This window comes from Varroa destructor, unplaced genomic scaffold (genome assembly GCF_002443255.2).
Source record: "Varroa destructor unplaced genomic scaffold, Vdes_3.0 BEIS01000001.1, whole genome shotgun sequence".
Classification (NCBI taxonomy): domain Eukaryota; kingdom Metazoa; phylum Arthropoda; class Arachnida; order Mesostigmata; family Varroidae; genus Varroa; species Varroa destructor.
Window position 1 is genome coordinate 44837664 of NW_019211454.1, and position 23681 is coordinate 44861344.

At 42.0% G+C, this 23681-nt stretch overlaps 2 protein-coding genes and 1 long non-coding RNA gene across 4 annotated transcripts; 1 reads left to right on the plus strand and 2 right to left on the minus strand.

The window, feature by feature from the left end:
- Positions 1 to 654: 654 nt before the first annotated feature.
- LOC111251672 (uncharacterized) lies at positions 655 to 3876 on the minus strand. 2 transcript variants are annotated; one of them, XR_002673920.2, is made up of 4 exons: positions 2885 to 3876; positions 2424 to 2549; positions 1725 to 2115; positions 655 to 1175 (listed from the first exon to the last, which is right to left on the minus strand). XR_002673920.2 is itself a non-coding variant. In XM_022808499.2 (3 exons), the coding sequence occupies exons 1-3, from the start codon at positions 2990 to 2992 to the stop codon at positions 1831 to 1833; spliced, it is 519 nt and encodes a 172-aa protein (XP_022664234.1). In that variant the 5' UTR covers positions 2993 to 3876; the 3' UTR covers positions 655 to 1830. The 2 variants fall into 2 exon arrangements, 1 of the variants encoding a protein (XP_022664234.1); XM_022808499.2 differs by having other exon boundaries at positions 655 to 2115.
- Positions 3877 to 5457: 1581 nt separating this feature from the next.
- On the minus strand, positions 5458 to 14842 carry LOC111253413 (uncharacterized). The gene is made up of 3 exons (XR_002674638.2): positions 13882 to 14842; positions 13067 to 13223; positions 5458 to 5796 (listed from the first exon to the last, which is right to left on the minus strand). It is a non-coding gene; the product is annotated as an uncharacterized LOC111253413 (long non-coding RNA).
- A 3509-nt stretch (positions 14843 to 18351) lies between these two features.
- Positions 18352 to 20131, plus strand: LOC111243434 (uncharacterized). Its single transcript, XM_022788998.2, has 2 exons — positions 18352 to 18497; positions 18857 to 20131. Exon 2 carries the CDS (start codon positions 18857 to 18859, stop codon positions 19538 to 19540), a length of 684 nt encoding a protein of 227 aa, XP_022644733.1. The 5' UTR covers positions 18352 to 18497; the 3' UTR covers positions 19541 to 20131.
- The last annotated feature ends 3550 nt before the right edge of the window (positions 20132 to 23681 follow it).

The window sequence follows — 23681 nt, forward strand, 5'->3', positions numbered from 1 at the left end:
TATTAAAATCTGTCGGACTTTACATATACCCTCTAGAGGGCGTTGCTGGATTATGTTTCTGGATCGCATTGTATAGCTCATTGACGAAAGTAAAAAATCTTATTTACAGAGTAAAAAAAGGCCGTTTGATTATATTACCAGGTAATAAAATCGCCTGAAAGACTTAACAGACGTTAAGGAACATTTCCATGTATTCCCTTATATTGATGGTATTAATAGTATTAATTTATATGGTACAAATAATAATAATAATGGAATTACTAATCAATAATAACAGATTTCACCTAATACTTGAAAAAAAAACCGCCATAATCGAAAAAAAGTACTTACTTTGTGCAGATTGCGCATCTTGGAGAAAGACTAGTTCAATCGAATAAGACAAATGCGCTTGAACACTGAGTTACTACACCTTGGCATCTTAACTATAATTGGGTTATTTAACCAATTGCTACGGCTGGATTGGTATCCGTCTGTGTTCCACAGAGTTGAACACGTGAGTAAGTAACCCCGGTAGCACCCGGATAAAACCTATGCCGCCACGTAAGTGGTAACATGAACGTTACAGAAAAGAATATATTTTAATTTACGTGATTTGACTAGGTGCGCATAAGGAAATGGTGCTCTGTAGGATCATTTAAAAAAAATGCATCCTAGTATAGAATAGAGTTTAATTTCAAAATACTTTTTATTAGATGAAGCTAGATTTTCGCAAGGTAAACGACACTTGGCCTGATCCCGTCTTGTAAACGAACTTGTCGTATTCGCTCGTACATTTCTGCAGCTGAATGTACATGGCCTTCTGTGTTACTGGAATATCGTGGCCTTGCGCTATTTTCTAATAGGTTCATGCTTTTTCTATAATAAGTTGTATAAGCGTATTTCCGAGCAGCCCTCATTAGAGGATATTGCGACTCTTCAATGTGTCCGCGAACGGTAATAGTAATGATATATAAATAGTCATACCTGTATTTCGATTCAGTGAAATTGCCTTCATGCTATAGAAACCTTTTTTAGAAAAAATAAAAAATTTGTTTCTTTTTTATTGAGTATTTCATTGTGAGAAAGCTATGTCGATATAACGAGGTCCTTCTGTGTCTCAGTCTAAACCTATTTTAGGACATTTCCATATTTGACAGTTGATGTATATACTTCAAAGGCAGCATGTGCTTATCAAACTGAAAACAAAAAGCATATATCCACTTAAGAAATTAGTAATGATTCACATATCAAATCATAGTTACCTATGGTTTGAGGATCTATACAGTATCAAACAATAGCAACTCTCAGTTCCTGCTGCTAAGGTATAGGACTGTTTAGGTAAGTTTTGTTGGGATACAGTGTCAATGAGCTTTACAAACACACATTGTAAATAGATGGGCTTAAGCCACTTCAACTCCATCTTCATTCCGCGCAGGTGAAAGCCCTAACACAATGTGAATTAATGACACATGGATAAATGGCAACCGTGTTCTCTTCCGTTTGCAAAAGTTGTATATTACTACCATAATGATTATGGCGTCCATTGTAGATTTGATTCTGATTATCGAAAGTACTGCCGGTAATTCTAAGAGAGTTATTAGTGGAATCGTTAACAAGGAGTAACGGTTGTCATATTGCCATTGTTGTTATTGACAACAGTTCTCGCTCATAGTCGTTTATTGACAAGCTGTTGATTGATGTATATCGTATGTAAGCATACAATATTTGATCGTTAATGCTATTACCGTATTGCTTATACAGTCGTAACACGTTCTAGCATTGAGTGTGGATGCTATCAAGTTTGAAGGCAGCTTTGATAACGGATCGCCGTCAACACTGAAATAGAAGCCACTAGAACTTCTCTAACAAAAACGGGAACGTCTTGTTTAGCGGAGAATAGGTGCATCTCGTATAGACACTTGAACAGTCGGATCCGGTTAAGCCCTCAAGCGCACCACTGATATAGTCGCCATCGAAACCTCCAAAGGTTGTATGCACAAAACGAAGAAACGAGCTGAGTGCGTCACTCTTTGATGTAATCAGACGGGACATTTCGCAGATGAACTTCACTCGGCATTCGTAGCTGGAGATTCGTAGCGCCCTGAACAATTGTTCGTTAATCGAATGGTATGATACCTGCGACACGAAAATAACATCCGAATGAGTGTCTAGTGAATGAAACATGTCGATATTTACTACGCTCGCTCTGAAAGTTCTAATCCACGTCCAAGTCTTACTGTTCGTCTCTAGATACGCTCACAGCCAGCTACTGATCCTTTCTAAATTGTTAAGGCCACAAAAATGCTATCATATCATTGACACGCATAAGGGATGTAAGTGACGTAAAACTGTTGAAAAACCACCAGATACAGTTCGTCTAGACGCCTGGCTTTAGGTGTGATATGTTCAAGAAGATCCGCAGAAAACGTTAGCCTTTTTCATACCTGATTTAGAAGATGTCCAGTGTAGTCGTAGAGATTGAGGACTTGCCACACCACAAAAAACACGACGAGATTGCAAGTTGCATAGAAATACAGCACCGCAGATATAACCGCTAGGAGCTTTGTGTCCTATATCAGAAGAAATAGAAGCTAGTTATTATGTTATTAAGAGCATTTCATTTTACCAGAAGTGCTGGAACGCTAGAAGTCATAAAGGGCGTCATCGGGACACAGACGATAGATACTGCTTTCATAGTACCATGACTAACTATACGACGAATAGGCTGTGTCAAATGGCTCTCGTGACGGTTTTAGGGTGACCTGTTCGCCTATTAGCCCTAGGGAGACGTGAGCTCGCTTCGCTCCCAACAGCTCTCATCAAATAGTTGATTTAAACAATTTATGAGGAAATATGATAAAAGCAACTCAAGTATACAGCTTTATCGTAAATGTCTTATACAGACCTTTCTAACAAATATGTAGACCACTGTGACCACGTTGATAATGAACATAATCGCAAGAGCAAAAGCTAACGTGGGTCCCCAGTCTATTATTTCCTGGAGCTCCGTCATTCTGTCGTACTTCAACAGGCTTAGTACTAATGCACAATAAAAGGAACACTACTTTTCACTAAAATACTGCTACGCGCACGGTCAGTCTTTCAACAAATTTGGAACGTTTCACTTCTCCGACAATTTGCTAGCTGAACTATCCACTGCACGGCCAAAAACACCCGTCGTTTCACAAACTACAACAACACTTCAGTCTCTGAAGTTTTGTCCATATGCTGGATCGTCGGGAGCTCAGCTATTGGCTTACTTATAATTAATCTGAATCCTCAGCGGTCACCGAACTTGAAGTCTCACATTGAGTTCGTTTCAGGAGTTCTGGAGGGTAGAGAGAGGACCACAAACGTACCATTCTTTCTATTTCCAAGTGCGCCCCGGTTTTGATAACCCGATAATACTAAAATCAAATGCTGTTTGCAGCCGATAGAGAGTTATGTCAGAGAACGCGACGTTAATGTTGGTAAAGGAACGCGCCAAAGCAGCTCGAGGCGAAATCAGGTCTGTGCCTGCCTATGCGTGACGAACGTGCATCTACCTGCTTAATCTGTTCCTTCGCTCTTCTTTTCTCCATAGAGATATACAGGAGTCCTTTTCAAGTGTAAATGGGCAATCGGGCGAGGTGCGTCGACGTTATTAATTAGTGATCATCAAGTGCACAACCAGAAGCGCGTTTATCAAATAATGGGTAACTTAGGGACAAATGATTCATGCAGGTATATTAGACGGCTACAGCATGAGCTGCTGGAACTGATCACATAATCGGCAGCAACAATGTTCGCATTCGGCCTTTTTCGTACCTCCTGGTTGAAGATACTTTTGGCCAGATCCAACGTGCAAAGAAAAAAAAAACCAACTGTCTCCACAGGCTGCATGGACCATGTAGTAACTCTCTACGAGTAAACACTTTAATTGAGATGGCGCGCGGAACGTTGTGAGGGAGGGCGATACGTTTGAAGCGAGCAACTCCCAAACGACCTGAAGTGACCAAGCGCACAACGTTGATTGGCTGTTGCCGTCCGTCCTTCTGCCGGATTTTGATCATGTGGGCGATACGGTTGAACTCAAACGCATTCGAGGTTTTGGGAGAATGTTTCTAACTCGACCAGTAAGCGAGGGCGATGGCTTCTTCACCCTCGACCCTCGAAGTTCAGCTACGTTGGACGGCGAATTCAAACTGAAGTCAACTGCAACGAAGAACTGCTAAACTTCAGCGTCTACTTCAGAGACAGGCTCAACGACATAGTCGCTCTTGACGCATCAGACTACTACCACGGTGGCGAAACAAATATATAGTGAAGTTCTTAGATCGCATGAATTCCACAGTTCAGGACGAGAGAGTCGTATCAATAGATATCTAACATAAACGTCACGATCCACCAAGAGACAGGCGCGCATAGTGCCTAGCACGCAACGGGAGGTCGTCGCAAGCTGCACCAATTGTCCTATTGTCTTCGCGGAAATGGAAGCTACGTGGTACCTGTCACCATTCCGACAGGACCTCTCCTGCTCTGTACTTCTCTTTAACTTGCTTATTCTTGTACATCTTTTTTCTAGATATGTATATCCCGTTTATACAGGCTTTCAGGCCGATTCCTGAGATTATTTCATGCGTTATTTTGTTTCATGTGAAAAGTTACCACTACTCGTTCAGCAAAATAAAGCTCGTTGCGTATTCTCTATGGGATATGAACGCTTTGCATACATTATATATTCTTCTTTGTGTCTGATGATGATGATGATGATGATGACGGTGCTAATGATAATAACTATCGTGCACAGTTGTACCAATGCAGCTTTTTTTTGAAAAATACTACTTGCTTTACGTACTAGAAGTAGCTAATATAGCTATAATACGAAGATATAACAGCATATTACAATTCTTCACTCAATGGCTCGGAACATATTTAACAAACCTGTGAATGAATAATTCGCCCAATGATTAGTATGTAGCAGAAGCAGGATATAAAAATAAAATCCCGAGCTTCTATCCTCAATAGTCGTAATATATCATTTAAAAACGTTCGTTTCTATGTGCACGATATATACATCTCTATATGCAGAAGTTATATATCAAGTTGTCGCGATCGTACAACAAATGCAATGTTTAGTATAGGGCAAATCTGTCGAAGGTCATGCACATCCAATTCTAAAGGAAACATTGGAAAAATGAACTTCACAGATTGAAGACATAGATACGTCAAATGGCCACTGGAACAATCGGCATATTCACACGTGCAACACAACAAGCATAATAGGCACATAAAAAAGGCGGAGGAGACTCCTGCATATGTCTACGGTAAATTACAACCATCAAATGTGATAAGTCGCCATTTAGCTGAAACGACATAGAGCAATAGTAGAGGCTCGAATATAATCTTCTGATACTGCCTGATCCATCATAGAATCCTTTCATATACGCTTTAGCCATACGTGGTGCAACGATTGCACTATGCAAGAAATCTAAAAAAAAAAAAACACAATATCTATCCTGAATGTTCACACGTTCCTAGAAGATCGTAGCAAATGGATTGACGGTTCCAGCAATATGTTTTTTGTTAAGATCAAAGCTTGACAATTTATTCTTGCTTTCCTTAGGGATTGTCTTACCGAAGCCACACCGCTATAAAGCCGCCTGTATATGGCGTACCTTAGATAAAATTTCATTATGTAAACCACTTCTTCAATCGCGTTCCGTCCTTTTGAATTGAGGACCGTGGGACGACATGAGCTGTTCCTCTTTTGGTCAGGCATTCCAATAACGATAAGTTTCGCCAGCTTTCTAGACAATGAGTCGGGTTGGCGCACTCCTGTAATAAAGGGTATCATAATCATAATTTTTTATTATTTCTTTGACTCTATTAACGATTTAGGTGCGTCCTCTCTCATAAATGATTCAAATATCACCTGAGCGCAGATTTTTATCAACAAAGCGTTGCATTTCTGTTATTTCGATAGCCAAACGCTGAGCCGAGGCCTTCAGAGCTGACTCGCCGGCTTTATTTAGTGGCAGGACCTTGAATCAGACGTCGCCATGTTTAATCGTTTCGCGCAAAACTGAATACGGCAGCATTAGGGTTAACATAATTTTGCCCTCGTAAAGGAAGCTACCTTAATAAGTTCTCGTCGTTGTTAGATATCTTATCATGTTTTGATAGGTTTAGTAATGATAGGAGTAGGATTGCCGAAATCAACTTAATTTTCTTTCTACGCAGTTGTGAAATATTATTATATAAATTAAACGTTGCGCAATATTGTTCGATGTGCTCAAAAATTCATAAAGACGTTTAGCTAGATATGGTTTTGTTTCCTAACGTCACTAACAAAGTTATCTATTTCATAACATAAAAATAACTACTAGTGGTTGTAGAGGCGTCATAGTTATTCATGAAAATTTGTAGCTGCAATGATGATAATGATCTTCGTTTGTATGTATAGCGTTTGTGACTAATTTCGCAGTCCTCGATACAAGCCATTCGGTTGGGCCCTGTCTCTAAGTGCTGTTTAATAGACTACCGCGAACATTTTCGCTCCCGGCCACCACTGCAGTTATCATGCATCGCAAACGCGTTGTAGATAATATGTTTGGCAGGCAGGGGCAAAGTTGTTCTAGCTATCACTGAAATATCACTGCTGTGCTTGTTTGACGAACTATATTTAGCTTCTCTCCTAACTTGATTTACGTTGCTGGCCACAACGTTACAAACGACGGAAAAAAGGACCTGACCTATCTTCACCTCAAATGTCAATAAAATCTTCTAGGCTACTGAAAATAATTTCTCCCGGTACGACAAGGTAGTTGCTGTACCAAAAGAATACGCAGGCATCGCAGAAGTGCGGGAACGATCGTATGGTCGTTTCTCTGAGGTCGAGCCTGAATGGTAAAACGCGCGAAGTTTACCTTGGCGCGAGATGACTGTACTGTGAGAAGTAGACTATTTTCGGTGGCCCGGTTGATTCAGACGTAGACACGAGTAATGATCTGAAGTCATTCATCTCGGATCACCGCGTGGAGTCACAATAAAGTCATTTGGTTTGACGTTCCAAGGGGTGTCATCCATCAAGCTAATAGTGAGCTTTATTGTGTCGTACCTCTTAGCGATCTCGTGGAGCTGGTTCACTAAAAGGTCCAGCGTTATTGTTCCAACTGCGAGTTTATCGTGGGCTAGTTTTCAGGTATTTCGAAGCTCCACCATAACTTTTATTGAACTAAGCAAGTATTGCAAATGGTATTACCATGGAGCGGATCGAATTTATCAGTTTGAACAGCGTCATGTCACCTGGCTTTCGATGGTGAGCTGACGGTTGAGCCAACTTAACTGTCAAAGGATTTTCTATTAGAAATGGCCAGTTTAAATGCATGAAACCTGATGAAGACAGATAAACATAAGATGAAGATGATACTTATCTATACGTGATTGTTATCACAGCGTTATGAAAGGTTAAAACCTTAAGCTGACTTGCCTTAGAGCATAGGTTGTTAACACTTGAAGGCGGTTACGTGCGTGCGTGTTTATCATCATGTTCACCCATGTCATTGGTCATGTTAGTTTAGATATGGGACTACTAGCGTTAAAGTGATGAAATGATAAGTAACGTAGCACGACTACTTCAGCTCATCTATGCCAGCTTCATTCGTCGTCATTCATTCATTCATTCAAATCTAGGAAGTTCTAAGTGGATTATTGAGAAAATCGACACCTCACGCTCCGACCTCGCTACCGGCTCAGCCTTCATGTTCAATGAAATTCAATGCATTGTGAAGTTGCTGAAGGGTAAGGCCACACCTTGTGTCTATCCGAGCTAGTCCAGACTTCCGTCACTCTTTTGAGCCATGAACGCTAATCATGTATTTGCTGCTTCGTTCTGAAACCTCACTAACTAGGAACGAACCCTTTGTAGGGTCAGTTTTCGCTGGCGAGTTTTTGCTGTTACTTCTATTGCTACCAATTACAACTGGTAATGTTTGTATGTGTACTGATTCAATTATTATGTTCAACAGGGTTTCTGCTTGGCTTGCTTAGTGTCCGATTAGCACCTCACGAAGTGGCAATTTACATGTCACTCAGCACAAGTCCCAGTAGCACCAGCAACTCCTAATGCCCGGCACTGTGACTAACTTCACTTCGTGCCTATTTTCTGCCTGCCTAAAGGTAAACGTGTCGAGGTCCTAACAGGGTACGATCCGATTTCTGGCAGAGTACTTCCGAAGACGATCGACAGTTTGTTCGGTTGGTGCACTTTGACTGGTCCGGCTACGGCGGCTACCGAAACACGGTTTGTCTCACGCGGCCGGCAGAACACACAGCGCACGTAGCTACCCTCTGCGTAGCTGCTGCGAACATCGAAGCAAGCGAACAAAAACAGTCCAGTTACCTAGCCACCGAACGAGTGTCGTCTACGAAACTAGCAGATGACATATTGATTGACAGTCAGTCAGTCAGTCAGTCAGCAAGCACAGTAGCTATTGGAGCTCGCTTTTGCGAGCCGGCGGCCGGATGGGTTGTTAGAAGAAAGTGAGCTCTCTGGGAACCATTACCGTGTAGAACGAAAGACCGCAAGAACTATCTACATGCTAGCACAACGAAAGACTCTTTTCGTCTCAGAATGAGGTCTCATAGTCTTCTTTACTATTAGCTGCATCGGCATCGTCGTCAGCCAATCGCCCGCGCTCAGCGCCGAACAAGGGACATGAGCGATAAAACATGAATTTCTCATGGAAGACGCAGTAGTGGCTACGAGCACCAGACTCCCTGCGAGTGTTGCGATGCTAGCACTACAACGAGCCTCTATCTCTACATATGCGCTATGTAAAATCACTGCTGTCGTGCGTACGATACAGGTCCGTCGAGTAAAAACTTAAATAGTAACTGCAGTATCAACAAGAGCAGCCGCTGCGACGGGCGCTGGGTGTGCAACAACAGTAACTGTTAGTTAGCTGAAGTAGCATTTGGTGAGAATTGGAGACTCTCGCGATCTCATTTCGCTGTGGAAGCCGAAGGAGCAAAGGTGACTAATAAAGAAGCAGCGAATGAGGGGGAGCGAGAGGCATGGCTGATAGTGCGTCGAGAACGTGCTGACCTTCCCGAGCGCCTCTTAAGCGTCAAAGGTGGGAATGACTCATAGGTATTAGAAATGATTGTTGAAATAGGCGCTTGAAGTTAGCACATGTTACGAACTTCTCTCTGAGTTTCGCCCTTTCATAGCTTATCTTTCAGAAAGTTAATAGTTAGTTCGGCTTCGTAGAAGAGGTTTGCCGGCAATATGAAGCAGAGGGCGTTGGTTAGGGCGTCATAGGTGTTTTCCTGTTATTGTTTCCGTAAAAACAGTTATCATCGTGTCACGGGGCAAGATTATCGTTATGAATCAACACTGCTGTGAGCGACAAATTATCTAGAAGACAACCACGCGGTAGAGAATTCGTCACCACGAGGCACAGCATTTGTATATCTCTATATTATAGCTAGCTTGAAAATATCTGTTAACTTTACCATAGTCGAATTTTCAACTGGTTGAATTTGACGCACTCCGCATGCCACCGAACGATGGATGCTGTCTGCTTTCCATTATTCTCGTAGTTAGCCCTTTAGTAATGTCTCCGTGCCGTTTTTCCGTGGAGGAGTTGTTGATTTTCGTACGTAGCCTACGTAACCAGTGAACGTCGGATGCAATCGAAGCAAAGCTCAACTTATTCGTATTAGATTCTGCAGCGCGGCCTACTTCCACAAGCAGCTATTCTAGAGATCATAACTTTTAGTTGTTACAAGCGCACGCTAAACAGTGTCATGAAATTAAACGCCAGTCGATGGTTATTTACAAGCGTCAAGCCTCCATACCTGTAACAGTGTTTCCATTTGCTGGACTTCTTTAATAAGATATAGCAGGCCAATCAGCTCCAGTCGTATCGGCTCATTGTCTACCAGAGCCAAAAGATCTGATATCTAACAGAGCAATGCTAACTTTCAGATGTGTTCTCTGTTAGCCTTTGCCGTAGGTGTTCCGTCCGGGTGCTTTGCGGTGTTTCCTTCTCGAGTTAAGTGGCTGCCACAATATAATAGTTCTGCGTTGGTCCTCAAAGCCAATTGACCCCCATGAGCAGACAGATTAGCGATCGCCAAGGCAGGACGAGCGGGTCGGCCTACGAGCTCGATGGAGTTAGGAAGCGATTTTGCAAAGTTCGCAGACGCAGCTACACGATGGCCGTGTTCTGATACGCTCAGTCGACGACTGCGTAAAGGATCGATGGCCAGAACGGCTGCAGCGGGAGCAGCAGCGACAAATGTAGTTCGTTCGCCACTGCACAGCCTCACCACAGTGCAGTGACGGCGCAATTCTACGCTTAGCAATGAATTGAATACTGGTCACAATGCTAACGCTCGGAGGGACAATACGAGGCAAATTAGACGCACCAAGGGCCGCTGCTACTAATGCTACTAGCATGAGAAGCAAAAGGTCGCCGATATTTGTGACGCAGTGATACCCCCTGGCAATAACTAAAGCTTTTGAAGAGCTTGGCCGCCATCGACAGTAGCAGCGGAAGCACTCAAAGACCTCAAAAGCAGCAGCAGACGAAGTACGAACCAACGGACGGAAAGGCCTGAAAATACTGCAGGATCAGCGGGCCAGTTCACCGATGGGTTTGCTAGAGCTCGTGTATCTGTAAGCGCTCTGTCGGCTTTTTCTAAAGACGCCGACTGAAGACCTGTGCGCTGTTTTGTGGTCAGCGAGAACTGGACCGAGATTGGCCAATATGTAACCCTCCAAGCCCTTTTAAGGCACCCAGTGATTTGGGCGAAACGAGATAATTTCTCTAGCGTATGTGGTATAGCTGATGCTCATTGAGGTGAACGTCGAGACTCTGCTAAATAGGGGTGAAGTCCTTTTACTTCATGCAGTCGAAGGAAATAGGCGGCCGGCTATCGTTTGAATCGTTTGTGGTATCGACAAATGATCGACATGAAAGAAAGCGCGTTTACTACATTGGTGAAAGGCGGCAAAGTTTCTGAGATTATTGATGTGTCACAACAACACGGTACAGATAAGCAACCGACCATAGAGATGCAGGACACTTCGGCAATAATTTATAAATGGCGGGTAAGCGTTAACTTTAAATCTCTTATTTATTGGGTCATATAATTAGAGTCCGCCTTGCTTGTCTCTCCTGTGAATAAATAAAGGAGTCACGCAGATATTGAACCGTGGACCCGAACAAAGCAAGTTGACTTTGCGCTGGTTCAGAAAAAGCTGTTTCCTGTAAAGCGACAGATAAACCGCTCTTTATTGTGGCTTTGTGCCATTCGCACAAACAGTCTCTTCAAGACATTTATCGTTAGTGATGATAGACTTCTGAGTGCTCGGATAGGTTTAGTACCTCTTAAGGACAACAGTGCTAGGACATAAATGTAAATCTGACGGAGCTTGCATCCGCTTGATGGTCTTAGAATTGCCTGCTTGTAGAAGGCGACAATCGGAACGATGATATGCTTGGTTCTTCATAGTAGATATTTTGTGCACGGACGAACAAATGAATGTAACAACAATTCTTCATTTAGATGCTCAGCTTTTAACTGCTGACTCCCTTGGTAGCTTTTTGTTCCGATTCGTCTGCCATTATTATTGCCAGGACATGTTTAAGTATACGATTTGCGAACACTAAAACCGTTCGAACGGTTAGCTTCCAGATTTTGCTACAGGCCACGTGATGGCTTCCACAGACCGTTCTGGTACGCGCCTTCGCACAGAAGTGACAACATCGAGTGTTCTCTCGCTTTCGAAAAACTAACTCAGTTATGAAAGATAAATATACTACAAAATGAAATAATTTTGTTCTCTGCTGTATTTCGTTCCCTTATTGTAATACTGCTCATAATCTACTCGTACTATACACAAACGATACGATGTGAGTGAGCTTCCTGTGGTGGAGCAATCTGCGCCCGTCAAAAAAGTGCCATGGACGATATAATGACCATTGAAAGTAGCGAGTACGCTAAGCTTTTCCAACACACAAAGCCATACCTCTATGTATATGTATGTATATATATTGTATACTGTTCATTCGCAAATTCAGATGCATCTCGCTCGTGCTACCATATTAATCATGGCTGTATGTTCAGAGGATCCGATCTGTTGGTGGCGTAAGTCGAATTAATTACGGCCGATGCTTCTGGAGCGTTTCCACTGCCAGAGGCTAGATATTCGTATAGCGGCACGCTCGGAAATCCGGTGACACAGACAGACAAGGAACCCGACTTTCACCGTTTTGCTGACCGAGTCGGCCCGACCCGACGTCCTAAACGCTCTCAGTAAAGCCAGTTCAGTGGCCGCAAATTAACCAGTGGTCTTCGTTTATCAGCTGAATAGCTTACGAGGTCATAATCGTATTTTTCAACTAACACTGACGATAATGTATTCATTTATGTAAAAGAGCTACTTATTACTCGGAATAGGCAAGTAACTTAAGTAAGTTAACTAATGAGCGTAATGTAGCCCTAGCAATGAACACACTTAGGAATAGCACCGCAACTGGAAATGATGTTGAATAAGTAGAGACATTCGTTAACTAACGAGATCTGTGTTCATTGCTCTATCTAGGCCCAGAGGCTACTCGGTACATATCCAAATAGTACTGAGCTTCTTGTGCAGTCCTCGAAGAGGAGTTTTAGATGGACGGACAAGCCGGCAGGCGCTCAGTAGCTGGTAGCCACTGGGTCCTAGTCGATAACTTCTGTGAACGCTAATATTACCTTACTTCTTTTTGCCAAAACCGCTACGACCATGATCGGATGTGGAAGTAACTGGGTACTAGAATCGGTTGGGGGTTTCGTCGTTCGTTTGGTCATCTGTCGATCCAGTGTAGTCCGGGGTATTTGTTTGGGTTTCGGCGGCGAAAAGAATCCTACGATAATCGTAGGAAAGAGGTGTCTATTTTCCGAACGGAACGTGCCAGTAGGCACAATCTGCCAACAGTAAGAGACAAGCCATACGAGCAAATGCTTTTGTTGTATTGGGAACGATGTATGAAGCTAGCCTATTCCCATTTATGCCGTATGTACCTACATGGTTACCTATCTGTAGGCGTACCTAGTTACCGTTTGAGTATGTTATCGTTTGTGCACGTCGAACAGCATCTTCTTCGATGATTTGGCTGTGTTCTTCTGGCTGACAAGTTGACTTCCTTCGAAGCATGTATATACGTACGGGTAAGATGGGTCGGACGGCTTCGACGGTTCAATGTCATCTGATTAAAATAACATTAAGATCATATCAATAAGCTAGATATACGTATAAACTAAACTCGGGCTAGATCCGGTTATCTTCAAACGCTTACGGTGGCATAAAGTTGGTCGGCTAACACCGGATGAGAATCGTTGACATTGGGATGCTTGTTTTTGATAATTACAGATAACATGATAATAAGTGATTGTCCACGTGGACTATAGTTGTCGCGGTGCTTTAAAACAGTTTTACTCTGAGGATATTATGATACATTAATCATAATGAGAAATACTCGATTATTCTAAATTAAAAACACTTCATATTTTTAGTAATAACAATCAATAAACAGCTTACAGTCACATAGTGCCGCTCATTGCACGCTATAATTTATATCTTTTCTTCGTTCGCAAAAACGGTGATGATGAGTATTCACGTGAATGTATTGCGCAACGGAGTAAAATAGGCGTTTGCGTTTTATCAAAATCAATATTTATATATAATATATAAAACGTTTGGCTTCCTTTTTACGCTTTTTAGTCGAATAGTTGTTAATAGCGATATTCTTGATAATGTAAGGTTAATATCCTGACGAATCATACTGAATAGTCAAAAGGTGTGAACATTCGCAGACCTGTCGACCTTAGCTACCACAGTTCCGATCATCGTCGTCGTCGTCTTACCTCAGTCCAGCCTACACCAGTTCATCCTCTTAAATAAACCACCTTAAATAAACTGACGGGTTTATTCAAAGCAGTAGCGACCGCAACAACTTGATCCGCCGCGGTGTCTAGCCTTTATCTCAGAGGAAAGCTTCCGAACCGTTCAAACAGGTAACACAATTGCACTCTAATCCTTGACGTCGCCCAATAAAATGGGCCCCGTTCGTCAACTCGGCGGGGCATTTGACTCGTTTCAGCCGATGTACCATATAGTGAGCTAGAGAGCTGCATCAGCAGCGTCGTTCATCTACGAATGGATTCCACGCGAGTTCTCTAAAGAGTCGCTTTGAAGACAAGTATCTGTCTGCTTATGCAATGGTTCAAAAGAACCATTGCTAAGCTGCTCACTAAACTCAGTAGGAATAAATGGTTAAATATTCCAAGTAAAGCACTTATCATAAATCTTGATGATAGCCTCATCTAAGACTGTCGACAACTATCTAGAAACTAGATACTGTGTAAGTTCCAACTTTCAAACCAACTAAATCCTGTTCAAAGGATATCAGCCCGTCGAGTCCAAAGGCTTGGAGGGACTGCCGAAAGGTCTCAAAGGGCGCAACTGGACGACCTAACTTTATGCGTATAAGGGATTTAACGCGTATTCAGGTTTTTCACGTTTCGACAAAAGTCAGAGACTATTAGAGTTACTAGAAAAGCTTGATCATAGTGGCTTCCAGTCGTATGCGTTTTTCGTGACCCCCCGCTGGCACGCGCCGTAACATTATGCGGTAGTCTAGCAATAAGTCTATGAACCATTGAGCGACAAAAAGGTGACAAAGCTCGTCGTAAAACTGTCGTCCCCAGTGTCAATTGCCGGTAGCTGACGAAACGCTTTCATATAGTAACTGTTGTTTCTACCTGAGCGTTTGTTTCTTCAGGAGTCACGTGCTTTCATCTTGCGTTTAAAATCGATTCGTTATTTTACTGAGATCGGCAGCGCTGTATATATTGGTACAAACTCACTATAGACAAGCTCCGAGATCCGACTGAACAGAACAACATAGAAACCGTGCGTGTGTCATACAATTTGTAGCGGATTGAAGAAGGTGGTAACGGATCTTCACTTGTGTAGCTTAAAAATAACTTATGCAACTTGTCAAAACACACAGTCCCAAATCAGTTTGTAAATCCCTTACCAAAGGACGTGTTAAAGGCTACCCTATGTTTATTCGTATGTGGTTGTATCGTATTAAACTCAACTTGAACGAGTCGATCGACTCTTAAAAGAACTGCAGACGGAGTATTTTACTCCGTATATTTACATATAAGTTAGCTCGAGCAATTTTATACACATATATATATATATATATATATATATATATATATATATATATATATATAACATGGTAAACAGAGCGCGAAGACGCGTTACGTAACGTTTACTCATAGGTGCATAGAAGATGGGCTCATGGCAGATTGCGTCGTTCCTTATGGGATCGTTGCTTGCAAAGGTCCTCGGCAGGACAGTTTAGAAGGTCAGCGTTCGGCCACCCAAGTGAAGATATTTTATCCCAATCATTGACAGTGACAGAACTGGCACAGCGATATGTTTACTTTCGTACCGCATAGAAGACAGCTCATAAATTTGATCTTCGTAAATAAGATTTACCTTTGAGGGTGGCACGAACGGTCTATACTATAATGATTGGTCATCGTTCCAACTGATTGCCAGCTAAGGGGAATATTGTTACGAATCGAGTTTCTTGTTTTAGCGAGCTGGCGCACTTCGAAGGCGTCTTCTAGGGTTATGCAGGTTACGGGAAACTGAATGTTCTCAGATTGTTCAATTACATTAACAGCGATGAGAATGAAACGTCTAATGCTGCACCAAGATGCAGAATCGCGTCACCCTATCTGTAGAGATTGCTCGCGTTCAGATTCACAATAGGCAGATGCTTCCTAATAGAGCACCAGGTTCATTGAGAATGAGTGACCTGCGAAACGTTGCCGGCTGAATACGGGTAAAGCGGCTTTGTCTGATCAGAAGAAGCTCCGAAGGGCCACTTATAAGCTGGTTGCTTCCCGACAACCCTACTCAATAGAGAATACTAGCTAACCTTTGGCCATTCGACATATTTGCACAATTCTTATTTTCATCGACTTCTTTTTTTGTCTACGGCGGTAATATATGGCTCTTTTTGTCCTTCTCTATGCTGACCTTCTATATGCATATGAAGCCACGGTCTTTACTACAAATTTAGCGCGAAGAGCGGCAAAAGATTATCGACGCAAGCGCCCATCAATAATAAAAAACAACACCCTATTTCAGGTTCAGGTGCTAATAATGTCTGCCCGAATACGATCTTGTCTTCTTCATACTATTTTTTTATATTAGTTTATAAACCGTAACAATCATCTATTTTTGGGTAGAAGTTTCCATGGATTCTGCTGTGATTCTGCATTCATTATACAGTGCTCTACTTCAGTGAGCTTCATTAATTTGGCCATTTATGCTGCGATCTTTATATAGCTATGTATCGTTTAAATGTCACTTATTTGGTGAAAACACATGCGAAAAGAGCTAGTAATTCAAAAAAGACCCCTAGCACTGTCTTTTCTGTTCGTTTTAGAAATGCTTTATTAGATATTAGACATTTAAAAATTAAGCATCATGAATCTTTTGTTTTCAAGATAGCATAGATAGAAGAGGCATTCCAAGAAAAAGATGAAAATACTTTTCTCTCGGTTACTACTTATATTAAACGATATGTGAGCAAAGAAGATTGACCCAGGTGATGCTGTATTAAATTCCGCGACTTTGAAGATCTTCACAGCGTCATCATCCCGATTCGACTGAGAGATCACCTGGAAGCGAGACACATGAGTATATTTGACTAGAGACATTTGCATAATGCCTTTAAATTTTCTGTGGAACTATACCTAAAACATGTGGCTTTCATGTTTCCGCCAAGCATGTACAGGCGGACTAAGCTGTACAGCGAATGTAAAGAGTAGTCTGCAGTGGCAACATAACATAGAAGACTAATGTTGCTGCTGATTTGACTCTTGGTACAGGCTCTTGTGACCTAAAACTGACATCTTCGCAGTAACGTATGTGTCGTTAAGCTCGAAAAAACGCAGAAAAAAAAAATGCTCAAACGTAATCTCTTCTTCGGGGGTGTTTGTGGCCGGCTACAATTGTAGAAATCAACCCCTTAATATACTTAGTTATTTATATATACCACTTGTGTTCCTTACGACCGTTTCGTTAAACCAAGTTTTCGATTGTGCCAAAAATAATATTACCGCTATTATTCTAATTATTGTGTAACCATACTACATAGGCGCAGTTCGTGGCAGTATTTTACGTAGTTAATAACGGTGAAGCAATACAGAAGACGTGATCATGACCTACGATAGTGCTATATTTGTCCATCGCTTGTTTTACCCACTGTGTAATTTTACGATTTCAAGCAGACTTCAGTGATCTTCTTAAGGAAATACCTTAAATAGCATCCCTTAAACTACGTATGTGGTAAAGGACAACCCTGGTCTCAGCCCAACAAATTCAAAAGAGCACTTATTTATACATTATGCCTATAGCTATTATTGAACATAGTACTTCGCTTGGGATTAAACATAGATATGTGCGTTTCCTACTAGCTGGCGTATTTCGAAATTCGATCAAGCGCGAAGTAAAGGAACTTGTCTCGCAAACTAGATGGCTACATATAAATGAAATAAAACAACAATTGCCGTTCGTAACTTCCGAAATTACACGGAAAGCTTAATTTATTTTTCGTATATGTTCCATTAGCTATAACGATTGCGGATATATGGTCCGATATTGCGGAAAGATGGTAACATCTACCGATATAAGTTGGCATCGACGCAAATAAGACAATAGGCAGATTTCTCGTAGAGGCTTACACCTCTATTTATAGCAGTTGCTCAAACTGCATGGGCTTTTAAATAATTCAGGTACCTTCCCTTCGTTTCGTTCGTTGAGGGCTATTATCGAGGCTTGTAATTTACCGTCATATTGGTAATGCAAAAGGAACTCAGCATGTCCAAGCCCAAAGAAATAAAACAGTTTTTTGCAATTCAATTTATATTTATATTATCAAATTGATGTATCCATTACTCTGTACAAAAGATACATTCAGATTCTACCCCAAACATTTGATGCTTAGGTAGTAGTAGTAGTAGTAGTACGGGTAGTAAAAAAAGAAGCTACGACGTATTAACATTATATGTTATGCCTATTGGGACGAATTTACGTAGCATAGTGTTGTAGCTCTATCCGTTTTCTCCTCATTCACTAGTCACGGGTCATTTCTTGGTGACTCGTTAGCTATTGTCACTAAACCCCACATATCCCCGACAGCTTTCACCCAGTCCTAGGCGTCCTCTCCACTGGAGGGCGGAGCCATTCTGAGCGACCTTAAAAGGCTTCGAACCTGATCCACAAGTAGATATCGATGAGTGATCCAAACGCGCCACTATTAGTGCTCTCCGGATACGTTTACAATCCCTGTGTCTGTCAGAGATAAAGGAGTCACAGAAATTATTTCTACGGCAGAGGAAGACGTGTACATACTTTTGTGTGAATCTGCACCTTATGCAAGCTTGACAAGGTATAGAAATAAAACTTATTAGCAGCCAATGTGAACTTCAGAGCAATATCGGTGATTAGTAAGCTAAAAGGACATTATAACAATAACTGTATTTACAGATTTATCTATTTGTTAACATTTTATTCCCATGAAAGGACGATGTAATCATCCTAAAGTCGCCCCCGGTTTTGGCAAAGCTTCGTGTCTTCATTTGTAGCATCAACAGGACTTGAGTCCTACGTAGGTAGGCACCGTTCACTAGAGCACACGCAAATAATATTTGCTTACACTCAGTCGTTTGTTTCTCCACTCGTTTACTCTGTCGTCATTGTCTTCGTCCATCACCTAACTCAATGTATTTGTAATTTTCCTTTTTCCAGATGCTGTTCGATACTTCAGTTGAACTCTCATCTGACTCAGACTCGAGCTTAGACTGTACCCGTAAGCGGCGGGTTACTGACCACCTGACTCCGCTGCCCGACCCTTCTTCAGCGCCATCGTCACGGGGCGTCAAGCGCACCCGTCGCCTTCGTGCCAACGACCGCGAACGAAATCGAATGCACAATCTCAATGATGCTCTTGATCGCCTCCGAACTGTGTTACCAGCATCGAACGATGATGGTAAACTCACTAAAATTGAGACGCTTCGCTTTGCTCACAATTATATCTACGCACTAAGCGAGACACTGAAGATGCTTGACGGACATGTGGATCGTTTCAATCCAGCGTTAGCAGCTTTAGCGCTACAGGGCTCCCAAACGAAAACCTGTGACGCTACATTGAAAGCCACCATTCGCAAGGAAATTGAGGAGCAAATGACCACGACAACGTCGACTTCGACAGCAACAACAACATGTGCCACCGTACTTCCTTCGTCAAACGATTTATTACCTCATTGTCTTTCACCTCCAACGCTTACTTGTTGTGGTCAGCCGTTCGAAGCAAGGTCGAGTCCTCTCGAAGCGTCGACCTATTCTCTAATCTCACCCTCGTCGTCGAGCCAGGACTATATTGAGTGTTCCCGGCTAAGTTCACCCTCGTACGATCAGATCTACTCCTGTTAATGCCAGTGCTTTGTTCTTTCTCTAGTTACCTCTATTGATATTTACTGTTTACATACACACACGCATCTGTATGTATATGAACAGAATACGAGCGAGTGTATGGAATTCCCGTGATCAACTTCGTTGCGGAATCTGTTTTCCCGTCGTTTGAACCGTGTTGTATTGTTAACAAAAAGGGCAAACAGAAAAATGTAGCTATTTTTTTAGGGCTATGTGATAGTTCGTTGCTTTCGAGTAGACTATCATTTAAAGCCTTAAAATAAGTATGTGTCTATTCGTCAGACTTTTCTGTACAATGGTAACGCAGTTGGCGAGGAAACACGTGAAACATACTCATAGTGCGTACTCATTGTCTAAAATCATTTCCACAGTAGACACGTATTTGGCGATGACTACCTGTGTCGCCAATTGGCTCTACTTTGAACTGATCTCCGTGCTCGACATTCCTTCAGATACCCTGCACTGCCATTAATGGATCCCCAGTGATTTACAATTATTTGTACATAATATATACCTATTAGTTGATGTAGCAGTAGAGTAATATCAAAAGTGCCTCAAATAAACTAATACTTGTTTGACGTTGTTCAAAAATTGTGTGCCTTCCGTCTAAATAATAAATAGGCTATCGAACCACACATTGTTGGAGCCTTACCTAAAGTTAGCGTTTTCGAAGGAAAACTTCTGCACATCATCTCCTTAATTTTAGTTTCTCTTGATAATAACGTAGATTTCAAAACCAACAGAAAAAGCGTATGCAAAATATTCACGACGGACAATTTTAGAAGATTTTTCACTGATTTGAAGAAAACCTTGAAATCCTTCGGTGGTACCCTGAGTAAGGGTTGCCATCCGTCAAAAAGCCCCATGTGCATCCCTTACCCTTTGTTCTTTTGAACTACATTGTACAAATATGTAGTATAATTTGACGTTAAAAGGCAAGCCAAACTCTGGTTAGTTTCCCCATAAAGTTTTCAGAACATATTACGATGTTGACGGCAGTAGGTCCTTTTACCGACTGCTCTTGCTACGCCAGAGGGCGTATAGGTAAGACTACCCTAAGCTTGTGTCAGCAGCGAGTAGTCCCTAGACATCGAGATCGATATATTATTGGTCGTGCCTTTTGAACCTGTTTTATTGCTATTTCATATTAGGTGGTAAGGATTGGCACTATTTGTCTTAATGTACAGTGAATAATTAGCCAGCCGTATAACTCTGATAACATCTTCAATGGCGAAGAAAGCATTGGCCTTTTACAGATAATAACGTGGCAGATCAAACAAAGAAAGAGTGTTAATAGTAAAGTTGAGCGAACTCGCAAACGCCGTTGATTTGATTATGAGTTTTAAGGTAAATTTGCTTTAGGGTCTAATGTTCTAAGCATCTTGCGAGTGGTAAATGTATTTATCTTGTATAACTCGATTATTCAAAATGAAGAAATTAATTCTATCATTATGTCTGAGAAGCTGTTAGACCCAGATCTTTATATATAAGCGAAGTTGTTACATTATATTTACTCTGATCGTTTACAGTTTTGAACTACGTTTAAGATTGATTTATGATTGTTAGAGAATTTTATCAAGTGATCATTTGACATATTGTAAATAAAAGATCTGAGTTAGATCAGTCTTACGCAGCTGATCGATTATACCGCAGTTTTGTTGTAGCTTATAGAAGTTTGTTTAGAACAATGCAAGTACGATTTCTGCTGGCACATACTCTTGAACATCTGCAACATTCAGAAGTACATCTTCAAAAGATCCGCGCTCTAAAATATTCGAGGTTTTTTAGGTACTGATAGAAACGGAACACCCGAAGATCCGCTGTTGAAATATGTTCGCTGTATTGTTTCTCTTGAATGTTCCCAAACACCTGTCGTTGTTTACAGATTTGCCTCATTCAATATTTTCTCGACGACATGATGCAGATTACACTAGAAAACTTAATAGAGCACACCTAACTGGAGTTTTTTCTCAAAATAGAACGAAATGCCCTTTCGATTTTCGTTTCTCAAAGTCAAAATGAGCACATGCTACCTACTCTAATTTTTTCCGCTACCTATATCCCAAGCGAGTAACCACAACCTCTTTTTATTACTCTCCGAACATCCTACAAGCACACCGATGCCAACCCGCACCCCCTTCTTCCAGCGACAACCCCAACACTTCCTCCTTATTATCCCCTAGAGACATAGCGACCTCATGTAAATTTTGTGGTTCCTAACAAACTATTCGTTCCACTACATACACACGCGCACACGCACGCACGCACACGCATACGCATTTCTCTGAATACGTCGCTACGTACATGACGCAATATTGGAAATGCTCTCCCAATATTTCCCCCTATCTGATCCTAGAAAGCCGCGAGTCTTAAACGGTTTTAACGCCACCTAGCAACCCTGTGCAAAATGTCTAGAAACCTGCGGTGCGCCTTGACTACCCTTTACTCGATGCATACCCATTGAATATCTCTAATTCCCCATCTTTTTTGAGTCAGTTTGTAACTCCCTCAGTTTCCCTTGCGCCTTGCTCAGCCAAAGCCGGCCTCGTCGGCTATTAGAGCGTCAACAGCCATCTAAACAACAAGCAGCGCGCTGAAGGCTGTCACCGGCAACGAGCAAATGGACCACTGCCGAGTTATGTCGAGAAGCGAGAAGCTAATCGCACAGAATCACACCAGTGGCCGCTAGTCCGCTGCGGCCCTCGCTCGCCGTTGATAGCTGTACCGATAGCGATACCGGTGATGTCCTCGTTGGCTTGACGAAGTGCGCAGTACCCAAGCTAGAAGCAGACAGGACAAACGAGAGTGAGCAGAGCTGAGGGAGAGCCACATATAAAGAGCCTTTCGTGAAGGAAGCAGGAAGGAGCATCAGGCGAAGGACAGCGCGATGATAGAACAGCGATCAAGTACGAGGGATCAATTGATCGCAAAGAAGTTCTGTTATTCGGCTCGCATTGTTATAAATCTGCTGATAGGTGCGTCTTGCTGCTGTTTCAGTTGTTGTTGGCTGTCTGAATGATTATCATCGTGGTCGCGGCCGTAGCGCCGACATTTGTCATAGCGTTTACCGTAGCTCGGACTCTTTTAGACCTTGTTCTGCTGAACGTCAGCACACATGCACACATACACTGCTCTGCTCCGTTTTCAGTCTAGATAACTATGGGGGCGCAGATGTGTCTGCGTGTGTTTGGTGAGCACCGAAATCGAAGTTCGGAGCTCTCCTGTCAAAAGACTTGTTCCTCCCCCACATTTATCTTTAGCCTGAAAAGCCTCGCCCTTTCAATGGGATAGGTACAGATTGCTGGTATTGCTCATGCTAGCGTCGAGAGCAGCACTGTACAGTTCGCTCGATCTCTTAGAACCAATAAAGACTGACAGAACACCGTGGTTCTGAAGAAGTGAGTAGGCAGGACCCTATCCGCTATAAAGGTGTTGAGGTGGATCTCATATTTCATCAGATTCTACGAGGCCCTTCCTGTAAAGGCTTGGATCAAGGTGAACGAGAGCAATATACTGTGTGCCTGCAAAGGCAATTCTCCGTCATTGGGAGCAGGCTGTTGACGTCCTCAGAGACCTAGGAAAATAGACCGGCTGCAAGCAGTGGCCCTGATAAGAACAACTTATATTGGCGTCTTATAAGGCTGTATACTTCCTAATCAATGGCTGACAGGGACAGTTAGTTGGTATGGAAACATCTGTATTTGTTTTATTTCTGGAAGGAAATTAGCTGCATAATGTACAGACTTTTATTCTAGAGATAGCTGCAATAACCAGATGTTCTAAATTATCTATATTCTTGAGATTTTGAATAAGGCAGAAAGGCGTAGCGGTACCCTAAACGTAATTATCGCTAATGCACTTCCCACAGAATCCAGCAAGGCGGACATTATCTTAGGAATAATTCCTCAGGAGTAAGGGCTATTTAGAACAATTGATTATTACGTCTATGTTCAGCTTTGAAATCTGCAGAGCGGGTCTCCGTTTGAATACAGATACGATCTTTCGCTTAAAGGCGCGAACATGAAACGAACAGAAAAACATGACCTGATCTGATTTTATATATTTTCAGGGAAATGACGCTTGATTGTTTGGACCAAAGTTAACTGCAGCTTAGCTTAAACAGCGCAATCTGCGGCTGCGA